This window comes from Rhineura floridana, chromosome 15 (genome assembly GCF_030035675.1).
Source record: "Rhineura floridana isolate rRhiFlo1 chromosome 15, rRhiFlo1.hap2, whole genome shotgun sequence".
Taxonomy (NCBI): domain Eukaryota; kingdom Metazoa; phylum Chordata; class Lepidosauria; order Squamata; family Rhineuridae; genus Rhineura; species Rhineura floridana.
This window is the reverse complement of record NC_084494.1, coordinates 21,934,581-21,949,403: the sequence shown is the minus strand read 5'-3', so window position 1 is coordinate 21,949,403 and position 14,823 is coordinate 21,934,581. Positions and strand designations below refer to the sequence as shown.

At 43.1% G+C, this 14,823-nt stretch overlaps 1 protein-coding gene across 10 annotated transcripts in view; it reads left to right on the top strand.

The window, feature by feature from the left end:
- The window catches only part of PUM1 (pumilio RNA binding family member 1), a 71,070-nt gene that overhangs the window by 18,042 nt on the left and 38,205 nt on the right, over nt 1–14,823 (top strand). For 8 of the 10 annotated variants that reach the window (XM_061596141.1, XM_061596147.1, XM_061596146.1 and 5 more), the window contains exons 4-5: nt 13,245–13,353; nt 14,110–14,288. In XM_061596141.1, coding sequence (XP_061452125.1) covers nt 13,245–13,353; nt 14,110–14,288 — 288 coding nt within the window. The remainder of the gene's footprint in view (nt 1–13,244; nt 13,354–14,109; nt 14,289–14,823) is intronic. The other 2 variants (XM_061596148.1, XM_061596142.1) reach the window with 1 other exon arrangement.

Here is a 14,823-nt window from a genome sequence, read left to right as displayed (position 1 = left end):
TTAATGCTCACCATTCTTAAAATGAAAGATACTTTATTTTTTTTATTTTTTTTATTATTTCGATTTATATACCGCCCTTAGCAAAAATAGCTCTCAGGGCGGTGAACAAACAAAGTAAAATACAATATATCATAATAAAAGACCACAAAAACATATACAAACAAACAACAAAAAAACGACAAAAACAAAATACAGCACAAATTAAAGAAAATACAGATCAAAAGATTAGAAAGGTTAAGAAGATTAAAAGATTAAAATGCCTGGGAGCATAAAAAGGTCTTTACCTGGCACCGAAAGGATAGGAGTGTAGGCGCCAGGCGTACCTCTTCGGGGAGGCTGTTCCACAACTCAGGGGCCACCACAGAAAAGGCCCTAGATCTGGTGACCACCCTCCGGGCTTCCCGATGGGTTGGTACCCGGAGGAGGGCCTTAGATTCTGAACGAAGTGAACGGGTAGGTTCGTAGCGAGAGAGGCGTTGCACAAGGTATTGAGGTCCCACGCCGTGTAAGGCTTTATAGGTCAAAACCAGCACCTTGAATCTCGCCCGGAAGCAAATAGGGAGCCAGTGCAGACGCGCCAGAGTAGGTGTTATATGCGAAGACCGACTGGTCCTCGTCAATAGTCTGGCAGCCGCGTTCTGCACCAGCTGAAGCTTCCGAACTGTCTTCAAGGGCAGCCCTATGTAGAGCTCATTACAGTAATCTAATCTTGAAGTTACCAGAGCATGAACAACGGAGGCGAGGTCGTCCCTGTCCAGATAGGGGCGTAGCTGGGCTACCAGACGAAGATGGTAAAATGCATTCCGTGCCACCGAGGCCACTTGGGCCTCGAGAGACAAGGAAGAGTCGAAAAGAACCCCCAAACTACGTACCTGTTCTTTCAGGGGGAGTGTAACCCCATCCAGAACAGGGTGAACATCCACCATCTGAGCAGGGAAGGCGCTCACCAACAGTGTCTCGGTCTTGTCTGGATTGAGTCTCAGTTTATTAGCTCTCATCCAGTCCATTATCGCAGTCAGGCAACGGTTCAGCGCATCAACAGACTCACCTGAAGAAGATGAAAAGGAGAAATAGAGCTGCGTGTCATCAGCATATTGATGGCAACGCACTCCAAAACTCCTGATGACCGCACCCAGCGGCTGCATGTAGATGTTGAAAAGCATGGGGGACAAGACCGACCCTTGAGGGACTCCACAATGGAGAGTCCATGGTGTCGAGTGATGTTCCCCAAGCACTACCTTCTGGTGACGATCCGCGAAATAGGAGCGGAACCACTGCCAAGCAGTGCCCCCGAGACCCAACTCCGCGAGTCTCCCCAGAAGGATACCATGGTCGATGGTATCAAACGCCGCTGAGAGATCAAGGAGAATCAACAGAGTCACACTCCCCCTGTCCCTCTCCCGACAAAGGTCATCCTACAGGGCGACCAAGGCTGTTTCAGTGCCAAAACCGGGCCTAAAACCGGATTGAAACGGATCTAGATAATCGGTTTCATCCAAGAGCGCCTGGAGCTGGCTGGCAACCACCCGTTCCAAAACCTTGCCCAAAAAAGGGACATTCGCCACCGGTCTATAGTTGTTCAAATTATCTGGGTCCAAGGAGGGTTTCTTTAAAAGAGGTCTCACTACTGCCTCCTTGAGGCTACCAGGGACTACTCCCTCCCTCAAGGAGGCATTAACCACTTCCTTGGCCCAACCGGTGGTCCCAGCCCTGCTAGCTTTCACTAGCCAAGATGGGCAAGGATCCAGAACAGACGTGGTTGCCCGAACCATTCCAAGCACCTTGTCCACTTCCTCAAGCTGCACCAACTGAAACTCATCCAATAACGAAGGACAAGGCCATGCTCCGGACACTTCAATGGATTCATCTGTCGCAACATCGGAGTCAAGATCCCTGCGGATACATGCGATCTTATCTTGAAAGTGTCCAGCAATTTCGTTGCAGCGGGCTTCAGATGTTTCCATAGTATCGTGGGGGCCAGAGTGTAAAAGCCCACGCACGACTTTGAAAAGCTCTGCTGGGTGGCATAGAGATGATCTAATAGAGGCAGCAAAATAAAGCTTCTTTGCTGTCCTTACCGCTTTTGTATACAACTTATTGGTGGCACTTAACAAAGCATAATTGTATCCACTGGGAGTTTTCCTCCATCTGCACTCCAGCCTCCTCCTCTCATGTTTCATCGCTCTCAACTCCGGGGTATACCACGGAGCTGTATGAGCTCTACACCGGAGGGGGCGCGCGGGAGCGATCATGTCAATAGCCCGGGTCATTTCCGTATTCCACAGTGCGACCAAGGCCTCGACAGGAGCACCGGTCCCATCAGCCGGAAAATCTCCCAGAGCCCTCTGAAAACCTACGGGATCCATCCGGCTCCGGGAGCGGATCAACTTAATAGATCCTCCACCCTTGCGGACGGAAAGAGCTGCTGTAAGTCTAAATCTCAACAAGCGGTGATCTGTCCATGACAATGGGGTAGATGAAAAACACCCCACCACCAGATCACCGCCTCCATGTCCAGTGGCGAAGATCAAATCAAGAGTATGTCCCGACACATGAGTTGGGCCGGTAGAAAATTGAGACAGCCCCATTGTTGTCATGGAGGCAATGAAGTCCTGAGCTGCGCCAGATAGGACAGCCTCAGCATGGACGTTGAAATCCCCCAGTACCAAAAGTCTAGGGGATCTCAAGAGCACCTCCGAGACTACCTCTGTCAGCTCAGCTAAGGAAGCTGTTGGGCAGCAAGGTGGACAGTACACCAACAGTATTCCTAGTCTGTCTCCCTGGCCCAATACAAGGTGGAGACATTCCAGACCAGTCGCCGTCTGGACAGGGTGCCTGGTGAGAGGGAAAGAACTCCTATAGACCACAGCGACCCCCCCTCCCCGGCCGTCAGATCTACCACAGTGCTGAACCAAATACATGGGTGGACAAAGCTGGGAAAGAGCAACTCCTCCCTGATCAGCCACCCAGGTCTCGGTTATACATGCCAGGTCGGCACCCTCCTCCAGAATTAAATCATGGACAAGGGAGGTTTTGTTATGTACCGACCTGGCATTCAAAAGCAGCACTTGGAGATCCGAGAACTGGCTGATAGGACCACCAACAATCCTGTGGATATGAGGAGAACTGGAACAAGGCACAGACACAATTTGTCTGGGACGAGTTCCCCGTACCTGGCCTGTTCTCCTCCTAACACCATACCTCCCATTACCCGTCACTACGTTGATTGGGGCCCCCGAAAGCCCCCCCACGAAGGATGGAATCTTTTCTCCCAGGCACATGTTAAAAATACACAAATTCACAGAAACAATCATACAGATCATTCACCCGACAATAACGCACACACACACCCAACAAACAAGATACTCTGGATAATCTGAAATCATAGGGTGGAAAACTGAGAGAATAAACGTGTACACTTCACCTTTCCCTATGCACCAGCTTCCCAGAGAGCATTTTTTCCACCACTACCAATATTTTCCTATAAAGTGCAGCCGCAAGAGAGAGTTGGGTGTATTCTAGGGCTCTTTCTTGGTTCGCACAAGGCACCAGTGAAATAAAAAAGGCCTGGCCAGTGGTTGCATGAACTGAATTTGCACCCTAGCATGTGCCCCAGAGTCCTCAATAGTGCATGGGCTGCAGTCCTCTGCAGTCGGTGTTTTATACACTAAAGGACAAAACACACTTGGGTATTAATACTTAAGTTTTTTGATGCAACAATTTAATTAATAAGAGTGAACTAATCATTGTGTTTGCTAAACTTTAACTCCCCACAATGGGAAAAAGCAATTGAGGATGGATAAGATACCCCCCCCCAAAGGGTGCATGAAGGGTTACCTGTTTGGCTATCAATGTCAGAGCAGTTGCAGTTTTCCTCAGCTGAATGGTTAGGGAAAGGACAAGATGTCCCTCGCTCCTGCCTCCCCTGCAGTGTGGCTGCCTTTCCTCCATCCACAGACTTATAGGATGAGGGGGAGGGAGCTGCTTCTTCACTGAGTTATCCAATCCTGTCACCCTTGTGTCCACTCTTTAGAGTGGAAAGTCCTTTAACTTTGCAGCAAAATAGAGACAAACTTAGGGCCCTGTTTGTTTTTTCTTATGTAATGAAGAGCCTATAATAAACTGAGACTCAAAGAATGGTGGCTGCTTCATCTAAGTGCCTCTGCCTACGAATGTAGACTTGCTGGATTTTCCCTTCCAACTGCAGATTCTTATGCTACATATGAGCAGTTCTTCAGATTCTGCTCTTGGTTGTGGGGCTCAGAGAGCAGAGTACATGTAAAAAGGGTTTCATTCCAGAAATTTGCAGGGGTGGGGATTAACAGGGTGATATAAACAGAATATTTAAAGATGAGCTATTGTCCAATGTCCACCCTTGACCCTAATATTAATGAAGATTCACCGACTTTGATGGCTGACCTGTGAAATGCTTGTCCAAATATAAGAGCTATGTGCGCGACGTGAATTGCTGCCTGACCTGTTAGAGAATTACTATGGGAGTAAGCTCTGTAATTAGGAATGATTGGGCAACCCGCACGATAATTCAAGATCTATCAAAGATTATAAATACATTTTTATAATAAGATAGGTCCTAATGTGTTGATACAACAGCAAGCTGTTTCTGTAGTGACAAAATTGAACCATATATCTATATTGACCACTGAAGAAGTCCCATTTAGGATAGAAATGCATTCGATTTATAATATAATTGTTGGTTATGTAATACTTGGTTTGTCACAACATTGTTGGTTATATCAGTTGATATTTGAATATATTCCACCTTTATGTCAATAACATAAAGAGTTTTTAGACATTTTATTCATTGGTATTTTCCCTATATTGTTATATACATATTAATCATTCAAGGAGATTAAAGTTGGATATTTTTCTCTTTTATTAATTTGAGCATTATACTTTTCAGACTTAGATATACAAACGCAATTCTGTATTGCTCTCCTGCTGAATGAATTGCCCCAGAATTTGTTAAATGGTATCAGCAGTTAAATAAAACTAGTTATTGGTATGTCTGTTGATGCCCATGACCTAGTAACAGAAACAATTTCAAGGGAAATAGTAATATATGTTATAGTGAAAGATTTGGGGGATTCCTTTTGATTTTGGGGGGCAGAGTGGGGCAGCCTTACCCATTTGTATTCCCAAATGAATACAAACAGCAGTATCCAGCAACTGTTTTGCACATAACTACAGCATGAACACACAGATAATGACAACCCAAAAGTTTGTGATAAGAGTAGACCGAGTTTGCTTCTTGAGTGAAGCCATAGAATTGGAAGATCATAAGTCGAAATTGCTTTCTAAAAATGTCAGTGTTGCCATATTTCAAGATTTACCACCTGAGACAGCCAGCAGTTTAAGCTAAACATACATACAAACATCTTGTTTCATTGATAATATCTATTCAAGAGGCAAGTGTACTGTCAAAAAGTCTGGGCCTGAAAGTCAATAAAGTTTCAAGCAGTTGACTCCAGTGTATGGATATCTTGCTGTGAAAGAGAGTATCTCCCCCTAAGAATGGATGACTGGGATTATTGCATGCTTCAGAATACCAGAAAAAGAGTAGTTGGTTGGCCAGGGAACTGATGAACTAAGCTGTCAACCCTGGAAGCAGTGAAGAAAATTTCCAGCCGTCTAAACAAATTACTAAAAAGTTGATCTGTTTTGAAATGTCTAACAGTAACAATATTTATTTTCATAATGCATTTTGGATTAGTCAGCTCACAACATTGGTGGCTGGGAAGAGAATGGCAAAAATGTTTCTACATTTTTATCATACCCTGGTCATAAGCCTCCTGTCATGTCAGCATGCTGAAGATGTTGAGGACTCTAACTCTGAGGAAGGAGCAGGAAAGATTGAGGAAAGGTTTTAGAAGTTAGTTGTGTTGTTCCTTGGTTTCCTGTAGAAATAAGAGCATAGATATTTGTTCATAAGATTTCTTACCTGCCCTTCACCATAAGGTCCCAGCGCAGATTACAGCAATGAAAAATGCAGTTATAAAATCAGATAGAACCATCACAATTATAAAATGCACAAAACTGTTCCAAATATCTTTACGGTATCGGATGGGACCCATTCTTGGACATTATCCATAAGATAATTCATTGCTGGCAATATGTATATCTGATTCTTGGGGGAAAGCAGTCTGAATGCAGTTGGAGCCAATTCTTAAATAATTTATTAAATGTATACACTGCCTTGTTCAGCACTGAGGCTGCTCAAATTGAATTAAAATTGTTTAAAAACCATTATTTTAAAATCTGTAAACAATGGGAATAAGTAACAAGCCTGTCCATAGCGCCTTTTAAAGTACGCTAAAAACCAACGTTGAAGCTGTTGGCTCCTCTTCCAAAGTTTGTAAGGGAGCTAGCCAGGTGCACTTCTAAAGGGGCCGAGTCCCACAGAGTAGGACACAAAAGATGTAGCTCCACTTGCCCATACTTTACAAATAAGAACAGAGCAGGGACCCCTCTGTAGATTGTTAATTGCAGCAGCAAGGACTTTGTAATGGAGGAGGCAGCTACCTTGGAGCTCCTTGCATTACACGCTCATAACTTTAGCTGGCCTTTTAAAAGACACATGATACATATAGCTATCTAGAGAGAACCCTAATGTGACTTGCCTGCAAGCAACATGGTAAAAGATCAGAACTGCAGACTTTTACCATGAAAACAGCCTCTAGTGTTGTATATTGCTTGAGCTACATCAGAGCCAAAGTCTGCAGCTATAATCTTATTAGAAGATTGCCCTCTGAAAACCAGAAAGAAACTTTCTTTGATTCTAATGGATGGGATGTATTTGCCAAAGGAAAATTCAAGACTTTGACAGGGACTCCCCTCTGTCTATATGCATCATTTACCATCCCTTAGGTTAGCAAGGCCATTCTTCCTTGTAGGAATAGTTCATATAAGATGCTCAGAAGTAGGGAGAGACTTGCTTTCTCCCAAGCAAGAACTAGATTGGCCTCCCTTTGAAGCAGCCTCACTCAGACTCCAGCCTTCAGCTAGGTGAAACCACACCCTGCTAAAATAAGGTTTCTGCTAATCTGAGTGTTGGTGAGGCAGCAATCCTACTTAGCTCCAGCCGGTCTGTGGCTTCAGCACACCTTCACAGTCCATGAAACTGCCACCTTATGGGACAGTTGATCAGCTGGTGGTGGTGGGTACTTTAGCTCTGTGTATGAAAGGGAGGGGGTAGTAAACAACCCTTTCCCAGGAAAGAAAGTATTAATGGATCTGAGATTGCTTGCTGAATATGAGAATTTAGTGTGAAGAAAGCTTTTATTTATTTATTTATTATTGCATTTATATCCCATTTTTCCTCCAATTAGCTCAAGGTGGCATACACGGTTCTCGATTTTTATCCTCACAATAACTCTGGTAGGTAGGTTAGGCTGAAAGGCAGTGACTGGCCTAATATCACTCAGTGAGTTTCATGGCTGCGTGGAGATTTGAACCCTGGTTTCCCAGATTATAGTTCAGCACTCTTAACCACTTCGCCACACTGGCTCTCAAGTTACTGGCTTTACTCGAGGAAGCCTTTCATTAACTTCCCCTCAAAAACTGTCCCCCTTTCCCCCAAATCTGGTCTGTGCTTAGTGTTCTTATCCTGGAAAGCCCTATCTCTTTCTTCCCTCCTTATAAGGGAGGCTATCAGCCCAAAATGTCCCACTGTCCAATGACAAACACCTGGTGATTTTAACGACTGAATTTGTTCAGTTGGAAAAATATTTTGGTTGAAGTGACTAGAACTGTATCCTTGATGCCTAAGAGACAGATCTACTCAGTAAAACAGTTTAGAAATAAAGCATTTTTACTCCAGAATTGGTATTTCTTGTCCATAAACAGTCTTACTTAATTGGACCCTTAGCATGATCATACCATATGTGTCAATTATAAAAATGGAAATAAGTTAACTATAGAGGGCAAAATAATGTTTGTAATAAATAAATTACTATACCAGAACAGTGAAACAAACCTTACAGAAAGTCATTTTTTTTGACAACATGATTCTTAAATTATTATATCAAGTGTGGGGTTGCTATAAAACATGCATTACTAGTAAGGAAATTGCAGCTGTTAGGCATTTCAAGGAATTGTTGGGTAAATTGAAAAATTTAGAATTCCTATATAAAACATACCAGTCTCTGAAACTTTATGGAGATCTTCTAGCAGTCCAAAGAAAGTGAAGAATTATGGGAAAATCATAAAATAGAATCTGCTTAAACATTCCTTAAATGTGTATATTATTGTGAGCATGGGAATAAAGCTGATTACATTTAATGTACTAGTTGCGTCATGTGTTTGTCATGAAGATAATATGAACTGAATGGAAGGAAAATAGAATTACATCTAAAGCAGCAGAACAAGTAGTAAGACCTTAAAAATGAAGAAAAAGAATCTAGGAAGCAATGGCGTACAAAGGGAAGGGCCGTAACTCAGTCGTGGATGATTTGCTTTGAGTGTTCAAGGCCCCATCTTGAATCCTTGGTATCTCCAAGTTGGACTGGCAATGTCCCCTGCCTGTAACCCTGGAGAACCGCTGTTGGTCAGTGTAAACAATACTGAGCTAGATAAAGCAATGGTCTGATTTGGAATAAGACAGCTTTGTACGTATTATATTTAAAGTGTAAGAAATGAAGGTTAAAATCAGCGGTTTTATATAGAAACAAATATGAGTGACATGAAAAGAGGTAAAATATTCCCAAAGCCAAAGAAGGATTTAGTAAAAGTGTCCTTACTGAGGGAATATGCACTCATTTTCACAGCCTCAATAGCCACTTTTCATGAAATCTGACAAAACCTTGAAAAATACCAAAAGAGATTTTGTTTTTAATAAGTCAGATCTTGGGTTGGTGCATAATGTGGGACATGTGGAGTAGAAAGCTATAGAGAAATTGCTCTGTGCATAGATAAATTTTATCTGCCCTGGTTGCACATAATTTCCATGAGCAGTAATTCTGTTGCACAGACTAAACTTTTTTTCTGCTCCAGGCAATTCCCCTTCAGATATCTGAGGCAAAGGCACAAAAGTGTGAATGGTTGGGAAAATGTTGTTGCAGCAGCAGCTGCTGCTGCTATATTATATTTATATCCCACTCTTCCTTCCAAAAGGAGCACAAGTAATCAATTATTTGATCTGGGTGCACACCAACAGCTGGAAGGAGGAGATTTTTTTAACCCAAGCTAAAACTACATCATGCAGCCTATCAGTTAAGAACAGTTTTTGGTTTTCTGGATCCTGAAAGCCTTAAGAGCTGGATGGACATTACAGATAATCCATCTGGAAAAGCAGTAGGGAGCTTATATTGACACTCAAAGACCTTGTGTCCATTATGAGTACTACAAACTCGTAGTACATGTGTGGGGAGCCTTGGGGCCTCCAAATGTTGCTGAACTACAACACCCATCTCTGACCGTTGATCATGCCTTGCTAGGGCTGATGGGAGTTGTAGTTTAGCAACACCTGAAGGGCCAAAGCTTCCCACTACTGTACTGGTACTCACTGAGATGGGTCTGGGTTGTACCACCTCAGATTGCAGGAGAGGGCTCGTGATTGAATATTTCTCCACACAAAACAGTTCTTTATACTTGAAGTAACCAATGTGATGCCCTCCAAATGTTGGTGGACTCCCATTTGTCAGTATTAATAGGGAACTGTTTTGTGTGGAGGAGCATTCAGTCGAATGGGAACCCACTTGCCGTCCAAAGTGGAATAGTGCAGATATAGATTTAGAGTGAGCAGTTGGCCTAAGAGACAAAAACCATAATACTGACTTTTTGGATACTTTCGCCACTAACAGACTTGGGTGAATATGCTGACCTCTGGAGTGTAAAGGGTACTAGCAAATTTCTGGAAGTTGTACAAGGAGGGAAAAATTGCTTACAGCTATTGTGATTTGTAAAACTTTCTGACCTCTCAATATGCCATGGTAATGGTATCTTTGACTCAGACACTAGATAACCCCAGAAGATTGGAAGGACTGTATTGTCAGTGATTTAAACTGACTGTAATTCAGTTTGGCACACTGCAGGCAGAATAACTCAAGCTTTGATTGTGCTCTTTATAAAGATGCTAAACAAACAATGAAGAAAGGCAACTTTGCCTAATACTAGTGTGGGAGGTAGATTCTCGGAATGTAATAGTGCAAAAGGAATGGAAACCTGCCTCCAATACACAATCTGTGTATCCCAACAGAAGAGCCTCTCTAAACTTAGAAACCCATTCTGACAAATACTCTAGAAGTTGCGTCAAAAAGGGTGTGTTAATGCATCTGTGGTGGAGCTGCCCTGAGCTGCAAAACTTTTGGGGCAAGATGCATAGATGAGATCCAAAACTCCAGGAACCACACAAGTCCTTACGCTTATGTAGAACATAACAAGCCAAATCCATCATAGGACCTGCTGGCTTTCTGTTCCCAGTGGCTAGATTACAGTAGCTAAGTTGTAAATGGGTATACTGCTCGCTTGTGCATGATGGTTAGAAAATGGGTGTGGGTGTGCATCTGGTCATTATGAAACAATTATCCCCCCAGCTTCTGGGAAATGCAGAGGTAATGACCCAAGGAATGAAAAATCCCACACATATACCTAGGTATAAATCTGCATTTATTGAAGAGAGAAACATTCATTTGCTGAAACTACATAAAACACTTTTTTGTTTGTTTGTATTGGCTTTGTGTTAAATGCCAAGTTTAAGTAATAAGTGCTGATCACTCAATGCAAAATGCTTGTTTGCTACACATCTAAGTTGTTGTGCAATCACTGAAACGTTTGGTTTGTACTGTGGAATGACATGACCTCCTCCACTCTCCCATGACTACGATTCTCAGATGTAAGCATCCCATGCAGTTTACTCCTGCTCAGAGTGTATGCAGAGCCTGAGTTAGGCAGATGTGGGTGTGTGAGTACTAGCAAGGTCTTCTAGCTGGATTTCATCATCATTCCTCTCTCTCTGATAGCAAAATCAGCAACAGAATTATAGCCAAAACCAGGTTACAGAGAAACAAGAGGGGGCTATCAGCATGCTGAGAGAGTCCGGGGGACCTTAAGGGGGTAGCCCCTTCTCCAAAACAGCTCCATGGGTACTGAGCATGCTCGGTGGGCACAGAATGCTGAGTATATGTTGGAGGAAAAAATGGAAAAGCAGTTTGGGGGGAGGTATCCTGGAAGAGCCTATGGCTGCCTAGGTAGAACACGGACAGAGCAGGAGCACTCCACGTTAAGATGCAGGTCCTACTTGTCTTCTGCTATTTATAAGGTTCTTAGTATGTGCAATAATGACAAAGTCCCTGCCCTCAAGTTTACTATCTGTCTAGCATGAGGGGAAGGGGATTTATTGTCCCAGTTCAGATGTTCAGTTCCTGGGTTGTTAAATGTAAGAACTTAAGGAGAGTCCTGCTGGATCAGTTCAACTGCCTATCTAATCTAGGATCTTGTTTGTGCAAATTAGATGCTTCTGTGTAACCTACAAGCTCCTCCTGTTGTTTTCTCCTTCCCGTAGTGCTCACATCCTGGCTTAATTAAAGTATAACTATTAATGTGTCAGGGAGCATGTGGTCTTGTTGCCTGTTCCTGGCTGCCAAACTATGTGTTAGCAAATCAGGACTTGAAGGAGGTCACTGGGTTGGGAAAGAGCAAGCACTATCTAGGTGGGTTTGTTACCTGGGATTTCCTTAGTTGCTAAACATGCTATTGAAATAGAGGATTGATCTATGTCAGGGTTGGGAAACCTCTGACCTGCCAGGCCACATCCCCTCCCCACCTTTCCTCACTGGGCACTCCAGGAATCAGGATGGGGTGTTTTTCCCCCCCATTTTCATCATGGTGTGTTGGGTGGGGAGGTTTAAACCTCTTGACTCAGAACATCACAATGGGGATGAAGATTGCGTCCTCCCTGATCCTTAGCTGATCTCTGTGTTAAGGAGTGTGTGATAGTGTGTCTGGCTGTGCCCACTATTTGAATGTGGCTCCCAACAGCTTTCCAATGGGATAATGTGTTCCTTGAACTGAAAAAGGTCCCCCACCCCGTTCTTTGTGCATTGTCTTTGTACATCTTTGATAGCGTATGGGCATGTGCTTAGTCTAATTGTGGTTCATTGCAAGATAAAAAGTTAAATGTTCTTTTTTTTTTTATGGAGCTCCCTGTTCCCTTTATGCAAATACTGGAGTGCCTAGCAAAAGAGTTTGTATAAAAAAATAGTATAAATGAAGCTACTTAAGTGTGTGTGTATTCATAGTGTCATTACTGTACTAATGCCTGTTGGTGTGGTTAATCATGGGTTCTCTTTCAATAAGTCTTTCCTAGCTCATTAACGTGCACCGTCAACGGACGGATTGCCTTCAAGTCGATCCCGACTTATGGCGACTCTATGATCAGGGTTTTCATGGTAAGCGGTATTCAGAGGTGGTTTACCATTGCCTTCCTCTGAGGCTGAGAGGCAGTGACTGGCCCAAGGTCACCCAGTGAGCTTCATGGGTGACCTTGGGCCAGTCACTGCCTCTCAGCCTCAGAGGAAGGCAATGGTAAACCACCTCTGAATACCGCTTACCATGAAAACCCTGATCATAGAGTCGCCATAAGTCGGGATCGACTTGAAGGCAATCCGTCCGTTGACGGTGCACGTTAATGAGCTAGGAAAGACCGTAGCTGATCTCTAATGCAGTTACTTAACATTTCAGACAGGTGACCATGTTGTTTTGTTTTTTGCCCGGGGGGGAGGGGAGGGGAAGTCTATTCATTCTCTACTGTTCCTCCTGCCCTTCCCCTTTCCTTCAGCTTCCAATGTCCCCCCTACAATTCCACATCTTTTCTCCACTCACCTTCTCCAACTATCACAGCTTCTCCATCCTGCTAAGGTCTGCTCATCATTGTTTTTTTTCCCAATAGGTAGAGCAAGGTACCAGGCCTGCTCTTACAATCCCAGGCCTGCCCAAACTTGATGACTTGCTTGAGGTGCTGCTAGGAAACACTCTGCTTCCCTTCCTCATTCAAGGAAACATTATCTCTCCGTTCCTGGGTAGGATGGGAAGCAGTAATCATTTTCTTCCTCTCCAAAGCTAGATCTTGCATCATTTCTTTTCCTCCCCAAACTCTGTTGCTTTGAGATGCTTCATCATGAGTTAGTGTAGTTATTAGAGGTGGATGAACTGGGTATTATTAAAGTGCTATCTTACATTTATCTTTAAAGATAACCTTAAAATATAATATTTTTAATTTTATTTTACAGCAGCTTTTGCCAGGTAAAAAATTTTGGGAGTCTGATGATTCTAGCAAAGATGGACCAAAAGGAATATTTTTGGGTGATCAATGGAGAGACAGCGCTTGGGGAACATCAGGTACCTCAAATGAAGTAAATTGTTTGGAGCAAGCTCTCTCTCCCTTTCCCTCTCCTTATATTGTTCTGGTAGAAACATTTTAGAAAAGAGATAATAATATGCCCAATAGCTGTAAAGTTTAAATATGCAAGCATCACATATTTTAAAATTGTCTAACGCGGTACTATGCTGATCTGCACTTGGGTGTGTGTGTGTGGAATAGTGCAGTCTTTCCCAACCTTTGTGTCCCCAGATGTTGCTGGACTACAGTTCCCATAATTCCTGTCCATTGGCCATTCTAGCCGGGGCTGATGGGAGTTGTAGTCCAGCAACATCTGCTGACCCAAAGGTTGGGAAAACTGGAACAGAGAGTTTGGGACAGGGCTGGCTGTGGCTATGTTGGGCTGCATTCGTCTCTCTTAATAGTTGCATGTGCAGCTGACCATGACTCTCCTTGTCATTGCTTTCCCTGGCTTTTGGGCATGTGGAAGATGGCGCATTAAAGGAATGAGTGAGAGGTGTGTTGGAGAAATACATGGCTGGGTATCCTGTTGGAAACTGTTTGCAAGGCTATTTTAGTGTCTCAGTTACTAAGTGTTTGTTTGAATTCTGTGGTTTCTTGAAGTCTGTAGCTATCTATTCTGTCTTCCCCCTAATTTTAAGGCTGTTCTGAGGAAGTTAAGAAGCGGTCTTTCCAAAGATGCAAAATAATCTGATGTTGAAGAAAAGAACCCCCTCAATTTTTTCTACCTACCTACCTGTATATCTTTGTTGCAGATCATTCTGTTTCCCAACCAATCATGGTTCAAAGAAGACCTGGTCAAGGTTTTCATGTGAATAGTGAGGTTAACTCTGTACTCTCCCCAAGATCAGAAAGCGGAGGACTTGGAGTAAGCATGGTGGAATATGTATTGAGCTCATCTCCAGGGGATTCCTGTCTCAGAAAAGGAGGTTTTGTAAGTATAGTGGATGATATCTGGCAACACTGTCTTTAAATCATGATGTATGGGACATATCCGGAACAGACATCATCACAGTTTTGGAACAGTAGGGAATCTTTTTTTAAATGCCAAAAAGATGATTCTGATACAGTAGAGTCTATTTAAAGGGAGGGGAAGGGAGTAGCTAGGCCCAAGAGTGAACTTCTAGCTGCTTTTTAATCATATGCTTTGTTTGCACTGACAGTTTGTAACTTTTACCTTGTTAAAGACAAGACTGTCTATATGTGACAGTTCTGTAGGAATGCAGGAAAAGTGCATATTGTGCCATTAAGTGCAAAATTCAGCCTCCTGAAACTGTAGCTTTTCTCTCAAAGAAAAAAAGGTTCCAGTTCTTAAGTGCAAATAGTTTCTGAAGAAATCTCAAGCATCAAAAAGATGGCTGAATAGGATATCTGTGTGCACATGAGCACATGCACAGCTACACACATGAGTGCATGTTCAGGGGGCAGGGGTTATTATTATTATTATTATAAATTGCACAGTAATATAA